The sequence below is a fragment of the Saimiri boliviensis genome, chromosome 12 (genome assembly GCF_048565385.1).
Source record: "Saimiri boliviensis isolate mSaiBol1 chromosome 12, mSaiBol1.pri, whole genome shotgun sequence".
NCBI lineage: Eukaryota > Metazoa > Chordata > Mammalia > Primates > Cebidae > Saimiri > Saimiri boliviensis.
Genome location: NC_133460.1, coordinates 86,358,523 through 86,384,332, shown reverse-complemented (window position 1 = coordinate 86,384,332; position 25,810 = coordinate 86,358,523). Strand labels below are relative to the sequence as shown.

The window sequence follows — 25,810 nt, the reverse complement described above, 5'->3', positions numbered from 1 at the left end:
AGCACTCCCCTCCCCCAGCAAAGAGGTATTTATATTAGTAAAGCATAGTACATCCCTCTTCTTTAGGTCTGCCTGCAGTAGCCAGTTTATATATAAAGTTGGTAATCTGCAGTGCACACTCATTTAAAGAAATGGATACCTTCCCAACACTAATCCATCTCCTTTTTTTTTTCCTTCCCACAGCGTTTGCTGCCAATTGATGGGGCAAATGATCTCTTTTTTCAGCCACCTCCACTGACTCCTACCTCCAAAGTTTATACTATCAGACCATATTTTCCTAAAGATGAGGTAATTGTCTCTTTACCTACCAACTTGATACATGGTTATGGTGCACACTTACAACTTCTATTTGAACTCACTAATGAAAAATTGTCTTGAAACTACAAACTTTAAATGGAGAAAGTTCACTAAAACGTTCAATGTATCTAGAGAAATTTAAGGAAGAATCTAAGGAGACTTCTAACATCTTGTGCCAAGTTCTTTAATTTCTTCCTTGAGAAAATCAGATGAAATGTATTGAGAGTTGTAGTTACAGAATAGTTAATGTGTCTAAATTATGTGTTGTCCTTGAGTAATTTTCTCTGAAATACTGGTGTTCAGTAATTTTCAATTGTGAAGTACCTACGGCTGTTGACAGCTAAAGTAAAAAAGAAAGACTGTTTAAAGACAGTAATAGGGCCAGGTGCGGTGGCTCCCTTCTGTAATCTCAGCACTTTGGGAGGCTGAGGCAGGCATATCACCTGAGGGCAGGAGTTCGAGACCAGCCTGGCAAACATGCTAAAGTGCCATCTCTACTAAAAACGCAAAAAAAAAAAAAAAAAAAAAAAAAAGGCCAGGTGTCATGGCGGGTGCCTATAATCCCAGCTACTCTGGAGGCTGAGGCAGGAGAATCACTTGAACCCTGGAAACGGAGGTTGCATGAGCTGAGATCGCACCATTGCACTCCAGTCTGGGTGACAAAGTGAAACTGTCTCAAAAAAAAAATGTTTTTTTTTTTTTTTTTTTTTTTTTTGAAAAAATTAGCCAGGCATGGTGATGCATGCCTGTAATCCTAGCTACTTGGGAGGCAGAGGCAGGAGAATCACTTGAACCTGGGAGGTGGAGGTTACAGTGAGCCAAGATTGAGCCAGTGCACTACAGCCTGGGAGACAGAGTGAGACTCCATTTCAAAAATTAAAAAATAAAGACAGTAATAGGTTTAAACATTTTAGAAGTATCCTTAATGTATAGAAAGTCAAGAGACTCTCTATACTTCAAGGTTTGCTGCCCTTTGAATTCACAGTTTCTTAAAAATCATCCTCTGCAGGCTGAGTGGGGTGGCTCACACCTGTAATCCCAGTACTTTGGGAGGCTGAGGCGCGCGGATCACGAGGTCAGGAGATCACGACCATCTTGACCAACATGGTGAAACTCTGTCTCTACTAAAAATTTAAAAATTAGCTGAGTGTGGTGGCGCACGCCTGTAATCCCAGCTACCTGGGAGGCTGAGGCAGGAGAATCCCTTGAACCCAGGTGGTAGAGGTTGCAATGAGTTGAGATCACACCACTGCACTCCAGGCTGGTGACAGGGCAAGACTCCGTCTCAGAAAACAAAAAAAAACATCCTATAAAAGCCAATTCTTAGTATTCCTAAAACCTTGCTGTTTTCTGCTGATTTTACAAATCTGACTCAATGAATAAATCTTTATTTTACAAGAAGAGGTGATATTTCCGATAGGCCATTTTGTTAGTCTTTCTCCAGACTGAATTTTGAGTTATATTTTAGATTCTGCTACGGTTTTTCTTGATGTGTTGTTTAACTAGATTGTATTTTCAGGCATCCGTGTACAAGATTTGCAGAGAAATGTATGACGATGGAGTGGGTTTACCTTTTCAAAGTCAGCCTGATCTTATTGGAGACAAGTATGTGATGAGTATTTGAATTTGGGAGTAGAGTTTCCATAGCCAGGCTTATCAGGTTGAGGGGAGGTGATGACTGGAAATAAATTTATTTTAAATGTTACGTTAGCTTTAGTAAAATCTGAATATGTGTACATTTCCAATTTCTCTTACACCACACGTAGCTTCTGTAAGTTCATTCAAGTACAGGGGTCTTGAATCACTGAAATCTGAATTTTGTATTAGCAGCTTAAAAATTTACTGTGGTCTCTTTCCTTCGGAGCAGGTTAGTAGGAGGGCTGCTTTCCCTCAGCCTGGATTACTGCTTTGTCCTAGAAGATGAAGATGGCATATGTGGTTATGCCTTGGGCACTGTAGATGTGACCCCCTTTATTAAAAAATGTAAAATTTCCTGGATCCCCTTCATGCAGGAGAAGTATACCAAGCCAAATGGTGACAAGGAACTCTCTGAGGCTGAGGTAATACACAGATGTTAAGAAATATACTATGGTAATGGTCTTATTTTGTTGTTGTTTTTTAATATGGTACTTAGAATAATGGAAAAAGTTCATAGATACGTTATAACATCTCAGTGCTTTCTAAATTCTTGCAGAAAGAATTCTTATGGCTTATTCTTAGCATGACATTTTTCACTGTTCCCCCAATACTGAGACAGTTTTTTATTTGGGAGTACTCTTGTAATATTTCCTCAGGTAAAAACACAATGTAGATAACTAAAGAACATTTTTTTCCCTCATTGTTTCAAAGCTTCAGACTTAAAAGATATTAGGGTCTTGGCTGGGCACCATGGCTCATGCCTGTACTCCCAGCACTTTGGGGAGGCCAAGGCAGATGCATCACCTGACGTCATGAGTTTGAGACCAGTCTGGCCAATGTGGTGAACCTCTGTCTCTACTAAAAAACCCACAGAAAATTAGCTGGGTATGGTGGCAGGCACCTGTAATCCCAGCTACTCGGGAGGTTGAGGCAGGAGAACCACTTTAACCCAGGAGGTGGAGGTTGCAGCGAGCTGAAATTGCACCATTACACTCCAGCCTGGGCAAAAAAGAGCGAAACTCCATCTGAGAAAAAAAAAGATGATTATCGTCTTTCTGTTGAGTACACAGGACAGTTTAAGTAATTTAAATCTACTTGGTTGGTTGTTAGAAGGTTAATAACTTGCCTTCTAAGTAATGTGTCTTACATTGTGATTTAAAAATAAGAGTGAGCTTCTCCTGAGGGTCTTACTTTTTGGTAGCACTTCTTACTAAGTTTGTCCTGTCCCAACTTAAATCTCTCAAAAAGTTCTGTGCCCCATGCTGGCCAACACATTAGATGATTATTTTGGTTTATACATCAGTATATGTTGTGAGACAGTGTCTCACCTTGTCACCCAGGAATGCAATGGCATAAACAATAATGCATAAACATGGCTCACTGCAGCCTTGACCTCCCGGGCTCAGGTGATCCTCTTGCATCAGCCCCACAAGTAGCTGGGACTACAGATGTGAGCCAGCCACACCCCAGCTAGTTTTTTTACTTTCTTTTGTGGAGATGGGGTTTTGCCATGTTGCGCAGGTTGGTCTCCAACTCCTGAACTCAAGCAGTCCATCTTCCCTGTCAGCCTCCCATAGTGCTAGGATTACAAGCATGAGCCACTGCACCTGGCCAGTATATGCATTTCTTAGATGGTTCCTTCTTGAGGATAATTTCTGTGCTAGTAAATAGTTTTAAGATATTTGGACCCTTACTTGTAATACATTTTTCTTCCATGTTGTTTCTCTTCTCCTTTTCTAATATTCTCTACGTCTCTCCACCACAGCACAGTATTCATATTTTTTTCATAGTTTCTATTTACCTTCTGCCCTTAGTCACATGGCTGTGTAACAAAAGGCTGGTTTGGTGTTGCCTTGCTTACTTGGGATTACATTAACACTATGCTGCTGATTGAGCTGCTGACCTATTGCTCTTCCACATCTGACACGTTTTAGCATAAGAACCTTTTTTAAATTGTGGCAAAATATGCATAACATAAAATTTACCTTAACTTTTGTAAGTGTACAGTAGTAGTACATTCACATTTTTGTGTAAAGAATACATTAAAACATTTTATGTATTTTAAATCATTTTAGATTTACAGAAAAGTTGCAGAGTTAAAATGGAATTCCAGTATACTACTCATCAATTTTCTGTGTTTGTGAAGTCTAAGTAACCAACATTGGTACATTACTATTAATCAAACACCAAACTTTATCCACCGGTTTTTCTGCTAATGTCCTTTTCCTGTTCCAGGATTCAATAGCACCTAGCATTTAGACAAACTTTTTTTTTTTTTTTTTTTTTTTTTTGAGACAGAGTCTCACGGTTGCCTGGGCTGGAGTGCAAAGGTGCGATCTCAACTCACTGCAACAGCTGCCTCCCATGTTCAAGCATTTTCCTGTCTCAGCTTTCTGAGTACCTGGGGTTACAGGTGCCTGCTACTACGGCCAACTAATTTTTTGTATTTTTAGTAGAGACAGGGTTTCACCATGTTGGCCAGGCTGGTCTTGAACTCCTCACCTCGTGATTTGCCTGCCACAGCCTCCCAAAGTGCTGGGATTACAGGTGTGAGCCACTGTGCGCAGCTGAACTTCATAAAAGTAAAAATGCTGGCTGGGCACAGTGGCACACACCTGGGTTATTTTAGCACTTCAGGAGGCTGAAGCAGAAGGATCACTTGAGCCCAGGAATTCAAGACCAGCCTTGGCAGTATAGAGAGGGAGCATACACGTGTGCACATGTGGGAGAAGAGTGCCTTTCTCTCTCCAGCCTGGGCAACAGAAGGGGAGATCCTGTCTTTAAAAAAGAAAGTGAAAGTGCTTCAGCTAGAATTACTAGATAATTAATCCTGCGTGTGATACTCACACCGGAAGAGTTATTAAATACTAGTTATTAGATAATTCCTGGAAGAGTTATTAAATACTGCTTTCGTGTTGCTAAGTTCTGTAGTTGGGTATAGATATATAATGGGTAACTATTGTGAAAGTCAAGAGATTCTCATTTTTTCCAGAAAATAATGTTGAGTTTCCATGAAGAACAGGAAGTATTGCCAGAAACTTTCCTTGCCAACTTCCCTTCTCTCATAAAGATGGACATTCACAAAAAAGTAACTGACCCAAGTGTGGCCAAAAGCATGATGGCTTGCCTCCTGTCTTCACTGAAAGCTAATGGTGAGTACATATTTGTGGAGTTGGTGGTGTTGGGCAAGATAAGGAAAGAACTAAGATATAAAAGGAAAGAAGTGAATTGTAAATTTATACTCCTTTCCCCACCTTTTATGATTTGGTTTCTTAATCAGTGGTGAATAATTGCATGTGTATTAATAATTGAGAAATACTGGTTGGGCTTGGTGGCTCATGCTTGTAATCCTAGCACTTTGGGAGGATTACTTGAGTCCAGGAGTTTGAGACCATCCTGGGCAACAAAGCTGAGACCCCATCTCTATTTAATTAAAAAAAAAAAAAAAAATGCTGGGTGTATTGATTCACGTCTGTAAATCTCAGCACTTTGGGAGGCTGAGGCAGGCAAATCACAAGGTCAGGAGTTTGAGACTAGCCTGACCAACCAACATGCTGAAACCTTGTCTATACTGGAAATACAAAGATTAGCTGGCCGTGGTGGTGCACACCTGTAATCCCAGCTAATTGGGAGGCTGAGGCAGGAGAATTGCTTGAATTTAAGAGGCAGAGGTTGCAGAATTGCATGAACCCAAGAGGCAGACGTTGCAGTGATCCAAGATCATGCCACTGCACTTCAGCCTAGGCAACACAGCAAGGCTTGTCTCAAAAAAAAAAAAAAAAAAAAATAGTCAGGTGTAGTGGCACTCACCTATAATCTCAGCTACTCAGGAGGCTGAGGCAGGAGAATATATTTTTGTTTGTTATCTAAGCTGAACCTTCAGAAATACTTCACTTTACTTTCGTGGTATGAAAACTTTTTATGTAAAGTAAGTGTTTGGCTGCATGTGGTCTCTGTTGCATATTTTTTTATTTTTTATTTTTTTAAATTTTTTAATTTTATTTTTTATTTTTTATTTTTTTGACACGGAGTTTTGCAGTTTTTACCCAGGCTGGAGTGCAATGGTGCGATCTTGGCTCACTGCAACCTCCGCCTCCTGGGTTCAGGCAATTCTCCTGCCTCAGCCTCCTGAGTAGCTGGGATTACAGGCACGCACCACCATGCCCAGCTAATTTTTTGTATTTTTAGTAGAGACGGGGTTTCACCATGTTGACCAGGATGGTCTCGATCTCTTGACCTCGTGATCCACCTGCCTCGGCCTCCCAAAGTGCTGGGATTACAGGCTTGAGCCACCGCGCCTGGCCTTTATTTATTTTTTTTTTTATTGCATTTTTTTTTTTTTTTAAACCCTTTAAAAATATAAAAAATAAATTTTAGCTCTTGGGCCATACAAAAAGGGGTACTTTGTCAACCCCTCATTAGAAGATTGGTATATGAGAATGCACCTAGTTTATTGTTGTGTTTTCATATCATTTGAGTCAGTGGCATCCCCTTTATGGAATAATTTAAATAACTTTATCTGAAGAAAGGTTCATTTTTGTGTTGTACTTGGAAATGAATCAATGCAGAGAGGTGAGATACGTCTTAAAAATATATACCTTGTGACATAGGCACAAATAGGTTCTGTCCTCTGGACCCCTGAAAGGTACTTTTTTTTTTCTTTTGGCTGGCATAACAAAAGAAAGGTACTTTATATATTTTGAAGAGATAGCCTTTGCATTCCTCAATGTAAAAGGAATTATTAACTCTTATTAAAAATTTTTTTTTCTATAGACCCAGGAACTTCAGCATTGAGTTTTCTTATACCCTGTTCCTTGGCAGATTTCCCTCTGGGGAAGAATTTCACTCATATTGAGTTTTTTGGAGGCTTTTTTTTTTTTTTTTTGAGACGGAGTTTCGCTCTTGTTACCCAGGCTGGAGTGCAATGGCACGATCTCGGCTCACCACAACCTCCGCCTCCTGGGTTCAGGCAATTCTCCTGCCTCAGCCTCCTGAGTAGCTGGGATTACAGGCACGCACCACCATGCCCAGCTAATTTTTTGTATTTTTAGTAGAGACGGGGTTTCACCATGTTGACCAGGATGGTCTCGATCTCTTGACCTCGTGATCCACCTGCCTCGGCCTCCCAAAGTGCTGGGATTACAGGCTTGAGCCACCGCGCCTGGCCTTTATTTATTTTTTTTTTTATTGCATTTTTTTTTTTTTTTAAACCCTTTAAAAATATAAAAAATAAATTTTAGCTCTTGGGCCATACAAAAAGGGGTACTTTGTCAACCCCTCATTAGAAGATTGGTATATGAGAATGCACCTAGTTTATTGTTGTGTTTTCATATCATTTGAGTCAGTGGCATCCCCTTTATGGAATAATTTAAATAACTTTATCTGAAGAAAGGTTCATTTTTGTGTTGTACTTGGAAATGAATCAATGCAGAGAGGTGAGATACGTCTTAAAAATATATACCTTGTGACATAGGCACAAATAGGTTCTGTCCTCTGGACCCCTGAAAGGTACTTTTTTTTTTCTTTTGGCTGGCATAACAAAAGAAAGGTACTTTATATATTTTGAAGAGATAGCCTTTGCATTCCTCAATGTAAAAGGAATTATTAACTCTTATTAAAAATTTTTTTTTCTATAGACCCAGGAACTTCAGCATTGAGTTTTCTTATACCCTGTTCCTTGGCAGATTTCCCTCTGGGGAAGAATTTCACTCATATTGAGTTTTTTGGAGGCTTTTTTTTTTTTTTTTTGAGACGGAGTTTCGCTCTTGTTACCCAGGCTGGAGTGCAATGGCACGATCTCGGCTCACCACAACCTCCGCCTCCTGGGTTCAGGCAATTCTCCTGCCTCGGCCTCCTGAGTAGCTGGGATTACAGGCACTCGCCACCATGCCCAGCTAATTTTTTGTATTTTTAGTAGAGACAGGGTTTCACCATGTTGACCAGGATGGTCTTGCTCTCTCGACCTCGTGATCCACCCGCCTTGGCCTCCCAAAGTGCTGGGATTACGGGCTTGAGCCACCACGCCCGGCCCCTTTTTTTTTTTTTTTTTTTTTTTTTTTAAGGTAGATTCTTGCTCTGTTGCCTAGGCTGTGGTGCAGTCATGTGATCTTGGCTCACTGCAACCTCCAGCTTCCAGGTTCAAGTGATCCTCCGGCCTCAGCCTCCCAAGTAGCTGGAACTATAGGTACATGCCGCCACCCCCGGCTCATGAGCCTTTTTAAGTTTTAGTAGAGATGAGGTTTTGCCATGTTGGCCAGACTGGTCTCGAACTCCTGGCCTCAAGTGATCCACCCCCTTCAGCTTCTAGAGTGCCAGGATTATAGGCACGACCCACTGTGTTCAGCCACTTATTTAATGTTTTGAACACTAATTTTGTAAATTATGTGAAATGTAAGAGCTGGTATAGACAAGCCCCTATTTATATTAAATATGTCAAAGATTATAGTTTTATATCCATAATTACACTAATTAAGTGACTTATTTATGTTTTGAATATTTGTTTTATTTCTAGGCTCCCGGGGAGCTTTCTGTGAAGTGAGACCAGATGATAAAAGAATTCTGGAATTTTACAGCAAGTTAGGCTGTTTTGAAATTGCAAAAATGGAAGGATTTCCAAAGGATGTGGTTATACTTGGTCGGAGCCTGTGACATTCATTGGCACTGTGAACTGTCCAAAAGTCTCTTAACTGCACCTTGTGGGTGGTAGTTGAGGTCTTCACACAGTTCACCCTCTGGAGTGGCAACAGATCACCCAATTGGATTAGAAACAAAGAAGACTATGTAAAACTCACCCATCACACTTTCAGACTACTCACTGGTTGGAAGAAGATAGTATGGCGGCAAATTCTGTTTGAGAGAGAGATGTGGGCTTCCTTTTTGAGTCTTGTGTTAGGTGCTGAGACCTTTTACATGGGTTTATACAGGGAGAGAATCTTCAATAAATGTAGTCAGCACTATTTTCTGCATCCAGTGTGGTTGCATTTCTCACTAGAGAGTAATCAAAATAACATCTGTCATCCTCCTTGGTTTATTGAGTGAAATGTCTCTCAGTCTTTGAGGACATGGCAAAGATGAGAGAAAGTGGGTTTCAGGGATGTCAGGGTGGAGTGATTTCAAGTGGGATGGTTGTGGCATTAGTTTAAGCTGAGTAATTTCAATTTGGGGCAGTTACGCTTTTTGTAAAGCGACGGCCAATTTTCTCCTGTAATGACTGTTGGTTCAGGCATGTTGTACTTTGTAGGGACAAATGTGCATTTGTTTGTGGCAAAAGCCTACAATTGACAAACTTGTAAATTTCTTTGTATATAAACTAGCTGTAACCTGACTATTCTTTGTGTTTACTGTTTTTGTAAATTTTTTTCCTCTAAAAATGGAAGGGTGTTGGTTCAGAATGGCACTTTGAATAATGTAAATCAGTGAAAAGTAGATTTTCGTTGCTTTTGACTTTGGGTTTGGGATTGTTTTTGTTCATTTTGAAGTTCTATTATTTTTTAAGTGCCTCCCACCTAGTCCTAGGCCATGACCATTTGGGGTACGAGAGCCTAATTTTGTAGGACTTAACCTGTTGAAAAGTGCAGTTACTTGTGGAAACAAACCTCAATACTAGGTCAGCATGTGAAATGTTGGATTTGACATCTGTCAAGTAGGGTTCAGGGACTGATTGGTTCCATTTGCCCTTCGGTCAGTTCTTTAATCTCAAGACCTGTTACTACTGATTTTATAAAATCAGAGTCTAATTCTTGCATGTTTGTATCTAATTTTTAAAAGAATGAGCACACTTTAACCAGTTATTTACGGTTACCTTTTTCCTTTAACCAGATTGTGAAAGCTTCATGTATTTTAATTTAGATTTGGTGTTTTTAAGGGTTCTGAGCATGAAGCTGGCAGATAATTTCCGCAGGACTCATTTTTTCATCATGGCTGGCTGATTTCTCCATAGACTCAACAGTATTTTGTTATCTTGCTTCTCTGCAGTTTTGCATCAGCTGTTTAACTTTTAGCTGAGTGAGGGAAGAGGGGTAATGAGAAGCAAACTTGAAAATTTTTTTCATAGAACGCCAATATGGGCTTTGAGAGAGCCCTAAAGATTGTATCTGGTGGTACCTAGTGACTTCCAACCAAGGCCTTTGAGTATGCACTAAATAGGTGAGAAGAAAGAAGAGAAGTCATTTAGGTTAGAAATCTTTAGCTGATAGATGTGGTATGTTGTAAAGTTGGAAACAGGTTTGCGTTTTTGAGGGCTAGAGGTGAAGGGAAAATCCCTACTAGATAGTAAGACAGCTGAATTTTCCTCAGTTTTCTCATCTTTTAACACTAGTGGACAATTCTAGCATTTTATCAGGAGGATTTCAGGGTTAACCTTACAGAATCAGGATTTTTTAGCAAGTTTGCTTTTGGTTTTGTCTTGGCTTCTGATAATCTTGTTGACTGGTCTGGTCACAGGTGTTAACTGAAACAGATGCCCTGGTGTTTGCTTTCATCACTCTAGGATCATGAAGTGCTATGCTATTTCCTGGTTATGAATATTAAGGTTGGAATGACATTTTTATTGATTGTTTAGATCAGAGCTCAGTTCCTGTAGAAAACGAACTGTAAAAGACCATGCAAGAGGTAAAATAAAACTTGAAGTGAATGCTTGTGTTGTATTGTGTGAACCTACTTCCTGTCTACCCCCTACCTTTTCTCCTCTTTCATGCCTCACCTACAAGCAAGTATTCCTTCTCTCCACAGCTGTTCCAAGTTAAGAGACTGGCTCTTGAAGGCAGCCCTCCCCTACCTCCCATCACCAGCAAAAGACTTCCAGATTTTCCTTAAGGCAAGAGCTAAGGAAAGTAGACTAGTTCTTAGCCAAGCCACTCCACCCTCTAGCCACAGTTAAAACCTGGGTGTGAAACAGGGCTTCTAGTTTGAGCTTTTGCCATCTAATAGGATAGAGCGCATACAGTGGCCTGATGGTTAAAAGGTGAAAGATGCACGAGTAGCGTAAACTGACAGAAAATAATCCATTTCGCAGATACTCCTGGCTGATTTGGAATGATAAGCTCAAAAACCGTGGGTCAGCCAGGAACAGCAACACATAAGCTAACTAGTCGTCTGCTGGCAAGTGCCAGCAGCTAAGGCTCAGTGATAAGCATAGCAAGTTGCAGGGTCATTAGAGCAGGAAGCTTTATCTAGGAGAGATTTATGAGAGGACAGAAGGGTTGGGATGGAAATTCTTGGCTCTCTTGAGGCAAAGACAATCTGCATTTCCTTTGATTGTAGCAGAAAAGCACTGCCCTGAACCCCGCCTTTGCTGCGAGGAGGCGTAGGAAGGGTTTACATTTTTATATCTGCCTCCTTTAACGAAAGCTTACCCTGAGTTGGAAGAAGTGTCTCCCAACAAGGATGTTAACATCAATATCAAATCCATTTTTCTGTGATGTTAACTTCATTTCTCTTCAGTCTTGATACAATTGAGCAGAAGCTGCGGGCTCCGGTTAGGGATTGCGGGGTCTCGGTTCATTTTCTGTTTCAGGACTGAGCGTCTCCTTTAATGGGCGGGGCCGGAACTGACCGAGGGTCCCCGGCTTTTTGCGTGTCGGGGGCGGAGTTGGAAGAAGGCCCTTTCAGCATGGCCGCCGGCAGTGCAGCTGCCTTAGCGTTTTTCAGTCAGGAGAGCCGAACGCGGGCCGGGGGTGTCGGGGGCACGCGAGTCCCGGCCCCAGTCACTATGGACAGTTTTTTCTTCGGTATTGGGAAAGGGAGAGGCTGAGGGTGGTACGGGGGCGGGAATGCGAAGGGTTGCACGGCGTGGGTGTGGGCGGAGAGCTGCTGCTCTGTTCCCCGAGGAGGGGGCCTCGCACGCAGAGCCTCTGCGGGCGGCGAGATCCCTGCCCAGATGTGTTGGACGGGGCCCAGGTCCGAGCGCCCCAGGTGTCCTGAGAGAAGAGACCGGGGTGGAACGAGGTCCGTCCGCCCAAGGGTCCACGTGACGGTAGGTTGGTGACACCCCCCACGTACACACGCTGAGGCATACTCACTGTGATTTCTCCCAGGCTGTGAGCTCTCCGGCCACACCCGCTCCTTCACCTTTAAGGTAGAGGAAGAGGACGATGCAGAGCACGTGCTGGCACTGACCATGGTGAGGGGCGGGGGAGCGGGGTTTTAATGAATAAACCCAGTCAGGCTGTAGTGAGCCTCTACCCAAACCCCGAACCCCTTTTACTTGGAGTCACCTCCTTAGCCTGACCCCTGGCATAGGCGGCTCCCCCTGGCCAGGTTATACGGGACCTCTGAGGCTGGGCAGGTGCCAGGGTAGATGCCTTTACTTGTGGTGTCAATCCTCGCTTGAGGATACCCTGAGGCCCTGTGTACCCTTCCCAGCTCTGCCTGACCGAGGGAGCCAAAGACGAGTGTAATGTGGTAGAAGTTGTGGCCCGGAACCATGATCATCAGGAGATCGCTGTCCCTGTGGCCAACCTCAAGCTGTCCTGCCAACCCATGGTGAGTTCCCCAGCTCTGCCTTGGTGGTGGTGGTGGTGGTGGTGAGGGGGTTGAGGACGTCAGATCACAGTTCGGGGTGGGCTAGGAGTGGACCGGCCCTTCATCCTTTTCTTCCTCCCAGCTCAGCCTGGATGATTTCCAGCTCCAACCACCTGTAACTTTCCGCCTGAAGTCGGGTTCTGGCCCTGTGCGGATCACTGGGCGGCACCAGATTGGTGAGCGGAGGGGAGGGCCCTCTCCTTTGCCTCCCGTGGACTCTCCCATCAAGCTTCCCCCACAGTCTGCACTCCTGCCCCATTCCAGCCTCATCTCCCAGTGCAGCCCCATACAGGCCTGCATGCCCTCCCAGCTGTACCCCGTGCATGACGCTCCCTCCCCTTTCTGTCTACTCAAGCCTACCTTCTCCACGGAACATGGCCGGGCTTCTCCCGCTCCAGTGATGGGGACTCCTTTGGCTCTTTGTGACCCAGTTTAGGGTCTGAGGTTCTTCCTACCTAGCCCATAAGCACTGGGAGGTCAGGGGCCCTGCAAGCCTAGCACCACAGGGCATGAAGAAATGGCATGCAGTGTGAAAGGGTCTGGTCTTAACACTCCCTCCCTCTACTGCTTGTGTGTCCACCAGTGACGATGAGCAATGATGTTTCTGAGGAGGAGATCGAGAAAGAGGAAGAGGACAGTGAGGAGGAGGAAGCTGAGCTGTGCCCCATCCTTCCTGCCAAAAAGCAGAGGGGCAAGCCCTAGTCCTCCTCGGTGAGTTGGGGGGAAGAGTGCCCTGTAGGCTCTGGGAAGGGGCAGGAGAAGCGGGTGAGGGCCTAGATGCTGATTCCTTGTTTGGTCTTCTCAGGTCAGTTCCATGCGCCAGGCACCGCCATGCACCCTGTTCCCCAACGAGTTTCAAGAATTGTAAACGTTTCTTCCTTAAAGAGAGCTTGGGTGGGGTTTGGGTGGGAGGGACTTGGGCATTGGTGCTAAGAGAGGGCTGGTGCTCCGCAGGACCTTGGTTTTCTGGTCTGACAGCCATGCCTGGGCCCTCTCTTCCCACCTGCCTGTGAGGATTGGAGGTTGGTGCCTGAAGCTCAGAACTACACATTTTTAACACTTTTTACATTTTTGGATAAAGGTTGAAATAAAGTGGTGTGGGATTTTTGCAGCTCTTGTGTGACTTCTTCCTTTGCTGGGTGATGTTTCCCTAGGGACCGCCAGGTGGCACTGTGGCAGCACCCAGGGTGGCCCTGGGCCTGTAGGAGGGTGGAGAACTGTGGGATCCTCTACCTTCAGAGCTGGGCCCCTGTCGCCTTGCTGGAAGGGGACCTCCCGACACTCAGCCCGTTCCCATCCCTGCAGGTGGGGGAGGGCCATCGCAGGAGGTTATCAGCGTCCAAACAAGGGGTCTGGGCCTCTGTCAGCACTCAGGCTGATGGGCAGGGGGCAGATAAGCAGGCTTAGGCAGCCTGAGGAATGTGCGTCCCTAGCCCCATGAGGGGCTCCGGCCCAGAGAGGGCCAGTGAGGGCAGGGCGGGACCAGGCTTCACTCCTCCTTTGAGCCTTGCAGGCTGTCTCTGAGCAGGGCTGGGCCCTTAGAAACCTGACTCCAGGGGCCAGATGGAGGGGACCGGCCAGATTGGGTGACAGGGAAACCAGAATCCGGGTGGCCTGGCATATGGGGGCAGAAAGGGGCCCCTGGGAATTGGCCTCCTGGACTAGGGTTCTTGTCTCCCACACACCTCCAGGTTTGAGGGTCTCTGGCACCTGGAATCCGGTAATTCTGGCATTTGGCTGCCTTTGTGCCAGGAAGAAGGGACACACCTGGTTTGAGGATGTGTGTGTGACCAGCTCTGGGGTCAGCAGTTCAGCAGCTGTGTTGGTGGGGGTGTGGGAGGGTTGTCAGTGCCCACAAACAAACAAACAAACAGAAAACGTTGCCACCCCAGTCAGCCTGGGGCCAGACAAGCTGAGGATGGACAGAGAACAGGGTCTGGTGGGGGTCGGGCCAACTCCCACCCCCAGCCTCTGGGCAAGGGGGAGGGACCCCAGGATCTCGTGGGCTGGTGGTTCTGGGGCAGGTGTGGTCAGTTTTGAAGACCGTGCATCCGCAGTACCGACCGTACGCTCTTCAGCGCACCCCTAGAGAAGGAGGTTCTCTCCCAGCCCGTGGTGAGGAAGGAACTAGGGTCCAACCCTCAACCTCCTTCCTCAAGTTGAGGACAAAGGGAGACGACGCCCGTCTGTGTTGCGGTGATCTGGGTCGCAGGCGCCCTTCTCCGCTCCAGGGGGATTCTGCTGAAAATGCTTCCCTGGGGAGCCCGGCGGAGGAGCGGCCTGGCTGGGAACCATGGGGCTCGCTGCGGCGCGCGGTCGGCAGGGAGAGTGAAGGCGGGGCTGGCGCCCTCTGGCGGGTGAGGTTGAAGCCGCTAGCGGCCGTACCGCTCCTCCCGCCCTCTCTAGAGTCTCCGGGAGGGCGCCGTGGCGCCGGGAATTTCGGGTCCTGCCAGTGCTCTCTGGGCGGCCGAATCTTGAGCCGAAGGCCGGGGAATGCCACTGAAGCTTGCGTGTATGTGTGCGTACGTTCATTCATTCATTCGAAGGACTAGAGTTGGAGCGTGGAGTCGGGCCGCGGCCGTCCTTTTTCCCTTCCTTCTCTTGGCTTCAGGCTCACAAAGTCCTCCGCACGTGCTTGGCAGGAGGTGCGGGAAATTGGCTGAGTGCCTCGCAGAGTTAGCTCTCCGGAGAGGCCTCCCTAGCTGACCCATCTACCCCCTGCGCGGCCCCGCCCCAATATTAACCCCACCCACCCCCCCCCGCGATGCCACTGATCGCTCCTTGCATTCCTCGCCAGTTTTCCGGGCCGGTGTCCTGGTGGGTGCGGGCCGGCGCCGAGCACGCTCCTGTCCGCAGTGGGGGCCCAATCCACATCAGCCTCTAGGCCCAGGAGTTTCTCGGCCGGTTGGGGCGCCCCGCGGAGCAGCTAGGCATGGTTTTTTTCCTCTCTCCCCCTACTCCCTCCTCGAGCCCCCTTCTTTGCCCTTCAATGCACAGTAGGAGCGCTGCTGGCTCACTGTGGTCTCCGGGCGCTGGGGGATGAAGGCATATGCCCGAGTTGCCAACCGCTGGAGGAAGGGCAGGCTCCTATTGAGGGGCCGAAGGGGACGACTTCCAGACAGCGGCCGAAGTGCTTAACGTAGTCTCGGCGATTTGCATTTGAACGGTCAGCAGTGAGTCCGCGGCGCTTTGAACGCCCGGCGCAGGAAGCGCGCGTCGGAGTCTGCTGCGGTTCCCGGCGGGTGTGGATTCGAGGGGCCAGGGGCTGGGCTGGGATCGAGGGGTGCGTTTGGAAATAGGCTGAAAGAGTGTGTCTGGGACCCGGCGAGGGCGTGTCTGCGGAGAGGGGCCGTTTGTGTTGGCTAGGAGTGTGTGTTTGTGTTTGCAGGCGAGGGAGTGTGTGTCTGTGCGTGTGTGTGTTTGTGTTTTCGGAGTGTGGGGGCGGCCGGGAAAGGTGGCCGGGCTGTCACTCAGCGATCAGGTTGACAGGCGCTCCCTCATCTGGGCCCAGGAGCTCTGATTGCAGATTCGAGGAAACAAAATAGCAATTGTAATTACCGGGCTTTGATAAGATAAAGGAGGGAGGGAGCTGGCTGGGAGTCGAGCGAGCCAGAAAGGGAGGGAGCGGCCTGCGGGAGCCGGGCGGGACATTTGCATCTGTCAGTCACGGGTGTGCCCGAGCCGAGCCAGGTGCTTGCTCCCGGAGTGTCCCCATCTGCTCCTTTCCCCCACAGATAGGGACTTTTGGGGAGATGAGAAGAATTTCAACGAAGTAGGTGACGGTCCACTTCTCAGGAGGGTTTCCAAATCCAAATGTAAAGCAATCCTGGTCCAGCACAGGCTTCCTGGCAGAGGCTGGGACAGGACTGAAACTTGACCTCTGACCCTTCAGATCCCAGGACACCCATCTCCTCTGGGGCAGAGAAAGGAGGTGGCTGAAGACCATTGAGGCTCAGCCCAGGGCTCTCAGAATCTTCTGGGGGCTCCACAACCGGAGCTGAATGCTGGTCTCTGCCAGGGGCTCTGCCCCCATCCCCATTCCAGGGAGGGGAAGGTGATCCTCTGGCTGTGACCCCAGGAACATGCACACACTGTTGGGGGTGGGTCACCCTCACCCCTGCCTGGGGCCTACTCCCTGCTTTGCTCATCACACTGATGTTCAGAGTCCATGGTGAGAGAAAGCCTGTTTCTCACAGGAAGTGCCTGTCCCCTTCTATCTCTCCATTCATTCGTTTGTTCATCATATTCACAACTAAACATGGTTGAGGGCTGCTGTGTACAGGGATGAGGGTAAGACCACCAGCAGACATCGCCATTGCCCTCTTGAAGCAGTGCAGAGAGGGAAATAGACACTCAAGGAATTGTGACTCAGGCCTTGCACAGAACACAGGGAAGGCAAGGGCTGGCTTGGGCTGTGGCCACTTGAGCCCACCTGATTTACTTCTGCCTCACGGGCTCACCTTCCCATGAGCTTCCAAGGAGACAGTGCCTGCCAAGGCTGTAGCCAATACAAGTGCTTATAACTCGTGGTGCTGCTGATGATAATCTGTTGGGAGAAGGTGAAGGCAGGTGTTCCTGGAGAAGCTGCAAATGAGCTGAAGTCTAAATGCTCAGCCACTTTCCCCATCACTCGTTTATTCATTCATTCATTCATTCATTCATTCATTCATTCATTCAGTGAACTCTTAACTGCAGAACAATTCTATCCAGCATTGTGCCACGAGCCGTGATTTCTGAGCCTGTAAGACATGACTCTTGCCACAAGGTCTGTGTGGGCAAGAACCCGCTGAACAGAGACTCCTTAGATGGCAAGTGTGCCCAGGAAGCCTACTTCTCTGAGGAGGGATAAGATCTTGGAACACACCCTCTAAGTCTTTTCTCATCTCTCCATTGCTCAGTGTTTGCATAGATGTCTAGGAGTCAGAAAAGATGGGGCCCCGGGAAAAGTGGGACATGGAACGGGGGCAGGGAGGCAGGGTCTGGTTGTGCCGCTGGACTAGGGCTGCCTGCTCCCTTTGGCCTACTGGCTCGCTGGACCCACATCAAACCCTCCAGCCCTACCCCCAGGGACATGGAGGGTCAGTGGGGAAGGGTAAGTTGTGGGTAAGGGCAACAGCCTGGTAGGGCATCACCTGCTCCTCACAGGATACCCGTCCCAAGACACCCTCTGCCCACCCAGGTTGCTCCCACAGAAGCAGTGTGGGGGCTCAGGGTTTCCAGAAACCTCAGGGGGGAAGCCAGGAGATGAGGGGCTGGGAAAGGCTTAGACAAGTGCCTACCTTCTCCTCTGACCCAGGCCCAGCTGACCAGCCCCTGCCTAGAATACAGTAGATGTGTAAATACCTGTGAAATGAAAAATGAATGGGGCTTTGAGGGGGAAAGGGCTGGGTGGCCTCCATCGAAGTCCCTTCCCCCAGGAAAAGCTGCTGAGAACAGTTAGTTTTGCCCCTGCTGCCTGCTGGGGTAGGGGGACAGTGGGTCCTGCCAGGCACCTCCTGGCTCCCTCTTCCACACAGTGGCTCCGGGTGCCCCTCAAGCTTCAGGCTACTGTATGTGTGTGGTGAGGGGCACAGGGGAAGGGGTGATGGTGATAATGGAGTCGGCGGCGGTGGGGGGGAGGCATTTCTGGCTCCCAGGGCCTCCTCCGGAGACTGAGACTGGGGAGACCGGCAGGACGGGGCAAGCGGCCGAAACAGGGGAGCGGGGTCCAGGTGGCACTGTCACGCACAGTGCCAGGGCCGGGTGCGCATCCCTTCACCGCACGGTTAGCGGCGCTCCTAGCAGGCTGGCCTGGCAGGACACACAGTAGGTGGCTCTGAGACCAAGGCGTAGAAGGGGGGATGGAGCGGCCGGGCCCCGAGGCAGAAGACCCAGCCCCTCCGGACTCGGGCGCTCCGGGCGGTCGGGGAAGCCCCGGCCCAGGGTCTCCCGGACCCGCAGAGCCCGAAGCACCAGTCGCCCCCATGCCCGCGCGTCAGGGCCCCCAGAGCTCGCGGGGGGCAGGCCGGGGATAGGGGGAGGCGCCCAGACCGGCCGCCCCCTCCCCTCCCGCGGGTCCCCAGACCCCTCCCCTAGCCCAGACCCCCAATCCTGGACCCGTCGGCCGCCCCGCCCCGGCCGCCCCGCCCCCGCCCCGGGCTGCGTCCAGGCCCCAGTTCCCAGCCGGGGGCTGCGGGCTCCCGCCGCCTGCCCGGCGCTCCCCCCTCGCGCCCGGTGCGGCGCCCCCCGCCCCCACCCCTCCCCGCCCTCCCACCTCCCCACCCACCCCGTCGGCCCGTGACCCTCCCGCCCGCTCCGGCTCCCGAGCAGCCTGCGGCCACCGGCTCCGGCAGCGGCGCACAACGACTCGGCGCGGCGCGGCGAGCACGACGTTCCACGGGACCGGCGGAGCCGCGTCGCGATCGCCGCCGGCCTCCGGCACCCGCACCCTCTCCGCCCGCGCCCCGCTCCGCGCGTCCCCCAGCGGGACGGCGTGATCCCGCCGGGCTCTCGGTGCCCCGGGGCCGCGCGCCATGGGCAGCCCCCGCTCCGCGCTGAGCTGCCTGTGAGTACCGCGCCGCCCTGCCCCGCCGCCCGCCCGCCGCGCCCCTCGCCTCACCCGCGCCTCTCTCTCCCGCCCGCTTTTGTCTCCCACAGGCTGTTGCACTTGCTGGTCCTCTGCCTGCAAGCCCAGGTGAGGAGCGCTGCGAGGAGGCGGGGGCCGGGCGGGCCGGCAGGAGACCGGGGTGGGCAGGGCCGGGCGGGGGCACCGGGACTGACCCTGTAGCCGGCGCGGGAGGGCTGAGAGCACCTTAGAAACCCAGCCCCGACCCACCCTGAGGAGGGAGCTGAGGCACAGAGAGGTAGCGCCCTGCCTGAGGTCACACAGCGAATGAGTGGCCCGGATAGGAGCGCAGGTCTCGGAGCCCAGCACTGTCCCCGCAAATCCTCGCCGGCTGGGGCATAGGGAACACCGGGCCGCCGAGGAAGGGGGCAGCCGGGACCAGGGGATGGATGTTCGATGTCAGGGGAAGCTGGGTGACTGCAGCAGAGACTCTCTCCGCGTCCCTCGTGGGAGTCTGTGACCGGCTTGGCCCAATGATCGGGTGCCCAGGTCCCCCGCATTCTCAACATTTGCTCCGTAAATTTGTCTTTATAAATGTCAGGGGTCGGGAAGCGCTGCCTCCCTACTTAAAAGCGCCCTGCTCCTCTAGGAAGGCCCCGGCAGGGGCCCTGCGCTGGGCAGGGAGCTCGCTTCCCTGTTCCAGGCTGGCCGGGAGCCCCAGGGTGTCTCCCAACAGGTGGGTCCAGCTTCTCCCCGGGGCTCGTTTATCCTGGGCTGGGTCTGCCCGACTTGTCTGGGTGGGGGATGGTGGCCTGGGCTGGCATGTTGGGGGAACCCCTAGGACCTGCTGGCGGCTTGGGGCAGTGAGGGGGACGCAGGGTGATGGGGCCCCTGGGGCCCCTGGGCGGAGTAGCATTATAATGGAGTGTTGTGTATTTTTCAATTTCCTAAAGGTAACTGTTCAGTCCTCACCTAATTTTACACAGCATGTGAGGGAGCAGAGCCTGGTGACGGATCAGCTCAGCCGCCGCCTCATCCGGACCTACCAGCTCTACAGCCGCACCAGCGGGAAGCACGTGCAGGTCCTGGCCAACAAGCGCATCAACGCCATGGCAGAGGACGGCGACCCCTTCGGTAAGGCACGCTGAAGGTCGCCTGTGGCATGCGCGGCGCCTGGACTTCCCCAACTGCACTGGCCAGAGGCCTGTGGGGTCCCCAGCCCAGAAGGGAAGGAGTTAAGGCAGAAAGGTGTCTTGAGGGTCAGCTGGGGAAGGGGCATTGGGGAGTAGTACTTGGCCACAGGTGCCCCTATCCTGCCCAGCAAATGAATGAATCTAGGAATCTCCCCCTTTATGCCTCCCTGCTTCATACACTCCTCCCCAGCTGCAGGTGGAGGCAAGGGGTTCGGGGGAGGGGGCCCAGGTTTAAGGGAAGCTCTTGAAAGAGGATATGTCGCCAGGGCCCACAAAAGGAGAGTGGGAAAGAGAAGGGAGAAAAATCCCCTCAACTCTCCCATGTGGAAAAGGGGGTTGCTGGGAACCTTTAAATACTTTGATCAGAAGGGTCAATTACACGTGGGGACTGGGCTTGGAACAGGACTCTCTCTGCTCCACTCTCCCAGGAACCCAGGGGGCTGGGGCAGGACTCCTGGCTCCCTGTGGGGTGGCAAGTGCGGGGAGCTACTGCCGGCAGGGAGGCCGAGGACTGATTGATTTCTAAAACATTCAATATTCCTGCCTTGAAACAGGGCCAATTTCCAGAGTCCTGGATGTACCAGGAGAAAAGCAAGCCCTCTGGGCGGCTGGTGTTGTTTTTAGAGAGCGATTATTGTGAGTTTAAAAACCTTTAAATAATGACCACGTTAAACAAGCATGAAAGGAGAGGGGAAGACTCTATTAAAATGTAATAAAAAGGTGAAGCATTTTAAGAGCTAAGAAGAAAAATGAAGAATGATATAAAACAGAAAAAGAACGAGCTTTTTTTCAGATGTGGAGTTTGAAAGGAGTTTCAAGTCTGTAAATGTTAAAAAAGAGGTTCAAGATTGTTCTCTCTGAATCTCTGGAGAGACCCCCGCGTCTGGCAGAGCGATTAAAACTCTTCTTACTTTCACCTTTTTTAACATTTCCTGAATACTTTCTCCTCTTCTTGAGCCAGTTTGGGGGATCGACTATGTCTCGCTGCATTTTTTCTGCATCGACGTAGCTGACTTCCCTTCAAAGCTGGAGGAGGAGGCATAATTTTCCTGGGATAAATCTGTCACTGGGGTGGAAGAATAGGTTTGAAAATGTTAAGCTTTCCAAAAGCCCAGTCGGGAGAGCTGCCGTAAACTGCGGCCCCAGCTCCCCAGATCGGAGCAGATTCCACCGACCCGGGAGAGAGGGGGCTCTCTGGGGTGGGGGTGGGGGCAGCCTGCCCGGTGGCCGAGCTTCCCTGCTGGGCTGGCAGAGCAACCCTACCGTCCCTTTGTCCCTCCAAACTGGCTGCTTGCTGCCCTTCTCAGCTTCCAAGGAGAGGGAGCGAATGCCTGGCTCTTCCAGGGTTTGCTCTCTCAGAGCAAATGGCCCAGCATCCTTGGATTTTGGGGAGGGAAGCAGAACACATGCTGGTGTGGGGGAATTTGTCTTCAGACATCAGAGGAAGTCTGATGCCCGTTTCTCTCCTGGGCCATACAGGAGGTTTCCCACCTTCCCTAGTCCCTGCCCCATGGCAGCATAGGCGCTGGAGGCCCTAAGAACAGAGGCTCAGGGCATTCGGCCAGGACAGGAGGAGTCTTGGGAGAACAGCAGAGAGGTCTCAATGGCTTCTTCACCTGCTGCAGGATGAAGGAGGACACAGAGGCACCTCCTTCACCCCTGCCTGCCGCATCTGGCCAGAATTCCCCAGAGTGGCATCCTCTCACTCCTTCTCCAGTCAGCAGCCTTCCTGGCTGGCCCTTAAAAATAGCCGCTTCTTGCTGTGCAAGGCAACGCAGGAGAGGGATGAGACTGGCTAGGTCCAGGAGGAGGTGGGCGGGCAGGGAGGTGACAGCTGCATTTCCCCTGCTGACTTGGGGCCAGACTGGGGGCTTGGCCAATGGGTCCCAGCATAGCGTCTATGTGAAGGGTGGGGGGGAGTTACAGGCTGGGCAGTGATGGCTGCCTTGCTGACCGCAGTGTCCCCAACCCCTTTGCCATGGGTTTCAGGGACAGGAGGTACCATGTGTCAATGCAGGCTAAGTTGCAGAACTGCTTTCTCAAGGAGTGGAGAGGCTAGGCTCTGTGACAGGGAGGGCAGGAAAGCCAGCACCTCTGCCCCTTCCCAAACAGTAGAGTCCGCCTCATTACTTTCTTGGGGACAGCCTCTAAGAGAGGTTTGCACAGCTAGGTGAACGGGACAGGCTTCTGTGACAAGTTGGCTGTCTAAAGGGAAGGGAGTGGGGAAGGAGGCACAGAATTCAGCCTTGCTTCCCGACCTCCAGACTAAGAGGCTAGTGGCCCAGTTCTTCGTCCTCCTCACCCACAGAAGGTATTTGGTCACTGGGGTGAGAAGCCCAGCTATGATGAGGCTGAAAGAGAAAAGAGAGAAAACACGATTGAGTTGTTGATTTCTGGACACTGGGGCCGGGGACCCTTGTGACTGGGAAGCCACAGGGAAGAGGCAGGATCCTCCTGGCACGTGTCTGAGGTTCTGGGAAACCAGCCTGCTTTGGGCCGTGTGTTTAGGGGGAGCTGTCTCCACCCCTAGCACGTTCTCAGTAGAGCAGAGCCTGGCGGGGTTCAGGGCCTGGGGGGTGGCCGAAGCTATGAGTTAGAACCCAAACTGGCAGGAACAGGAGAGAATGCTTTCATCTTTGGCCTTGGGACTGGAGGTCGCCACTGTACCCAGATGTCTGTAATGACCTGTGAGGCATCTGCACATAATATTCGGAGGTGGAAGGCTCCTCGGAGATCTTTTGATTAGCCGTGGAACTCTGATCAAATTAAATTTTACTTGGAGCCTCAATCTAAGAGACATCACTGTCTGGTGTAAAAAGAGGGTGGAAAGAATAGCACTTTAGCTTTTTCAATCTGATGGTCCCAAGACCTCTCTTGAGAACCCGGTTTGGAAACCATGATCCCATCCACTGCCCTCTGTAAACCCAGGGGTGGGGCCTGAGGTCCAGAAAATCACCTTGCCCTTTCTCTGGGTTGTACAGCATGGTAGTAGCTGGGCTGGAGCTGAAGTCCATGTTTTGGGTTCCTGCTCTTTGGAGCAGTTGCTGCTGGGCTGTGACAAGCGTGTGGGCCAGCTGGGGTCAGGGATCTGCCAATAACCATCCTCCTACCTTCTCTGACAGCAAAGCTCATCGTAGAGACGGACACCTTTGGAAGCAGAGTTCGAGTCCGAGGAGCCGAGACAGGCCTCTACATCTGCATGAACAAGAAGGGGAAACTGATTGCCAAGGTGAGGCCCTGGCAGGCAGGTGTGGTTCGCGGCACCTGGGGGGCAGCTTGGGCTGGCTGGACTCCTCCAGGATAGTCCTGTGCTCTGATCCCAACAAGGTGGCCAGAGGGACACAGGGCTGTCTTGGGGTTACCTCATGATGGGGTGCGGGGGTGAGGGCGAGAGATGAAAAGCTATAAAAGGCAAAGGAGGAAGAACGAAGGCTAGAGAAGGGGCTGGGGGGGGGGTTTGGTAAATTCCATATATCTTTTTAACAAATCACCAAATTGCTTTGCTATTATGTCCAATTACATGGTACCAGCATTTGGAATGTTCAGTAAGCCGCACGCCCGGCCCCTCGGCCAAGCTCTAAAATGGCCCCATTAGTCACGGCTCCTCTCCAGCCTCGAGCGCCCCGCTTCCTGGGCTTCTGGGGCTGGGGTCTCAGCGTCTCCTCCCATGCCTCCCCTCCCCCATAGGGTGGCTGCCCTGGGGCCAGGGAGCCAGAGTCCTGAGGGGATGAGAGGGGCAGGTGGGGAGACGGGTGGCCAGACTGGTGGGCAGGAGGCCAGAGCAGGCAGGCTCTGGGCCCCTCTCTCTGCTTCTGTGAGTTGGGGCCCAGCCCCTCCGTAGACAACCATGTGTCACTGCTGCCTGGGAGGACAGGAAGTTGCCGGGTGGGCTGCGGGTTGTGAGGGATTAGAGAGCGGGTGCCCGGGCAGGGGGTGGGGCTGCGGCTCCTGCCCACCTCGCCATCTGCTGGGGTGCCCACCTGCTGTCTGGGGCCGCTCGCCCTCTGCCTCTGCAGGAGGGGGTGGGCTCTGTAACGTGGTGTCTGGCTCCCCTACCTGCAGAGCAACGGCAAAGGCAAGGACTGCGTCTTCACGGAGATTGTGCTGGAGAACAACTACACCGCCCTGCAGAACGCCAAGTACGAGGGCTGGTACATGGCCTTCACCCGCAAGGGCCGGCCCCGCAAGGGCTCCAAGACGAGGCAGCACCAGCGCGAGGTCCACTTCATGAAGCGGCTGCCCCGAGGCCACCACACCACCGAGCAGAGCCTGCGCTTCGAGTTCCTCAACTACCCGCCCTTCACACGCAGCCTGCGTGGCAGCCAGAGGACTTGGGCCCCCGAGCCCCGATAGGTGCTGCCTGGCCCTCCCCCAGCGCCAGACCGTGGGCACCCAAAACTCAAGCCAGAGGAGCCCTGTGCTGCTGCAGGCCGGGGTGGGGCTGGGGGAGCCCTGGGTTCCGGTTGTGGATATTGTTTGCTGTTGGGTTTTTGCTGTTGTTGTTTTTTTTTTTTTTTTTAAACAAAAGAGAGGCTCTATTTTTGTATTCCACTTGGCTGTGGTGTCTGTCTTCTTAACTCTCAGAAAGCCCCATCGGTGGGCTAGACTGGGATTCCGGCTGGGGGTTCGGGGGGTACAGGGGGCTTTCTCTAGCCTGTGCTGCTGAGGCCCCAGCACCTGCAGGGCCAGCTGGCTGGGCAGCCAGGGACTCCACTGCACCCCCAGGTGGGGCAGGAAGGAAAGGACTGTGACGCAGGCCAGTACTTCCAGAAGTGGGTATCAGACTGGCTGCTATTAAATGATTGAAATAGTTATTTAACTTGCATATTAAAAATGTGTGCTGGAGAGTGAGTCCTGCCCGGGGCCGCCCCTTCCTCCAACCTGGCCCCAGCTGGTGGGTGGCTGGGAAACGCAGATAACCAGGCACCAGCTCTGATCGCAGACTCCCTCCAGCCTAAGGACCCATGCCTGTCACCCGTCCCCATCACTGTCACTCGAGGGGTTTTCCTGCAAGGACAGAAGCAGGGAAAGGGACAAGAGGCTGTTAGCTAGTCCTTGGAGCTTTCAGACATGGACCTCCTAGCACTTCACAGGGATCATTGCTAACACATCCCCAGGCCACTTCAGGGCCAGAAATAATGGCTAGGACAGAAGCTGTAGTCGTGGATTTAATCCTTTTCCAAACAACGCCTCTCTGGGTGCCTAGGTCCATGAGGGAGGCAGGTTAGACACTCCAGAACTGGTTCTTTCTGAGAATCAGCCTCCAGAAAATGAAAGAAAAGAGCAGGATCCAAGGTAGGGGCGTATTGGAGGAGGACCGCCAAGACTGGTGTTGACGATTGTGACATGGAACAAGGGTTAACCTTGGGTGATCTGGTGAGATAGCTGTGGGCAGAATGCATGGAGCGCACTTGTGCGGAAGGGCCCAGGGGACTGTCTTCCAAGAAGAGGCTGCCCACCTCAGAGGAGAGGAGCTGGGACCAGAAGGGAAGCTCTTAGGCCCAGCCCAGGACTAAAGGCAGTCATGACCTTGGGGAGAAGCAGCAGGCCACATGGCGAGTGGACTTGGAAGGGAGGGACGGAGGGAGGACTGCCGCGGGAGGGGTGGAGCAGGTCC

At 51.2% G+C, this 25,810-nt stretch overlaps 3 protein-coding genes across 6 annotated transcripts in view; all 3 read left to right on the top strand.

Annotated features, from left to right (window-relative positions):
• The window catches only part of OGA (O-GlcNAcase), a 35,586-nt gene extending 25,019 nt beyond the window's left edge, over window positions 1–10,567 (top strand). Inside the window, exons 12-16 of the mRNA XM_003922263.4 lie at window positions 184–288; window positions 1,817–1,902; window positions 2,165–2,357; window positions 4,928–5,087; window positions 8,447–10,567. Of these exons, the coding sequence (XP_003922312.2) occupies window positions 184–288; window positions 1,817–1,902; window positions 2,165–2,357; window positions 4,928–5,087; window positions 8,447–8,583 (681 nt within the window). The 3' untranslated portion in view covers window positions 8,584–10,567. The remainder of the gene's footprint in view (window positions 1–183; window positions 289–1,816; window positions 1,903–2,164; window positions 2,358–4,927; window positions 5,088–8,446) is intronic.
• A 921-nt stretch (window positions 10,568–11,488) lies between these two features.
• Window positions 11,489–13,565, top strand: NPM3 (nucleophosmin/nucleoplasmin 3). The gene is made up of 6 exons (XM_039465255.2): window positions 11,489–11,663; window positions 11,970–12,055; window positions 12,298–12,417; window positions 12,539–12,632; window positions 13,040–13,167; window positions 13,262–13,565. The coding sequence occupies exons 1-5, from the start codon at window positions 11,546–11,548 to the stop codon at window positions 13,156–13,158; spliced, it is 537 nt and encodes a 178-aa protein (XP_039321189.2). The 5' UTR covers window positions 11,489–11,545; the 3' UTR covers window positions 13,159–13,167; window positions 13,262–13,565.
• Window positions 13,566–18,763: 5,198 nt separating this feature from the next.
• On the top strand, window positions 18,764–24,744 carry FGF8 (fibroblast growth factor 8). 4 transcript variants are annotated; one of them, XM_039465257.2, is made up of 6 exons: window positions 18,764–19,000; window positions 19,093–19,129; window positions 19,650–19,736; window positions 19,954–20,134; window positions 23,316–23,422; window positions 24,256–24,744. In XM_039465257.2, the coding sequence occupies exons 1-6, from the start codon at window positions 18,969–18,971 to the stop codon at window positions 24,544–24,546; spliced, it is 735 nt and encodes a 244-aa protein (XP_039321191.1). In that variant the 5' UTR covers window positions 18,764–18,968; the 3' UTR covers window positions 24,547–24,744. The 4 variants fall into 4 exon arrangements, with proteins under 4 accessions (XP_039321191.1, XP_039321192.1, XP_039321194.1 ...); XM_039465258.2 differs by having other exon boundaries at window positions 19,987–20,134; window positions 24,256–24,722; XM_039465260.2 differs by lacking the exon at window positions 19,650–19,736 and having other exon boundaries at window positions 19,987–20,134.
• Window positions 24,745–25,810: the final 1,066 nt, after the last annotated feature.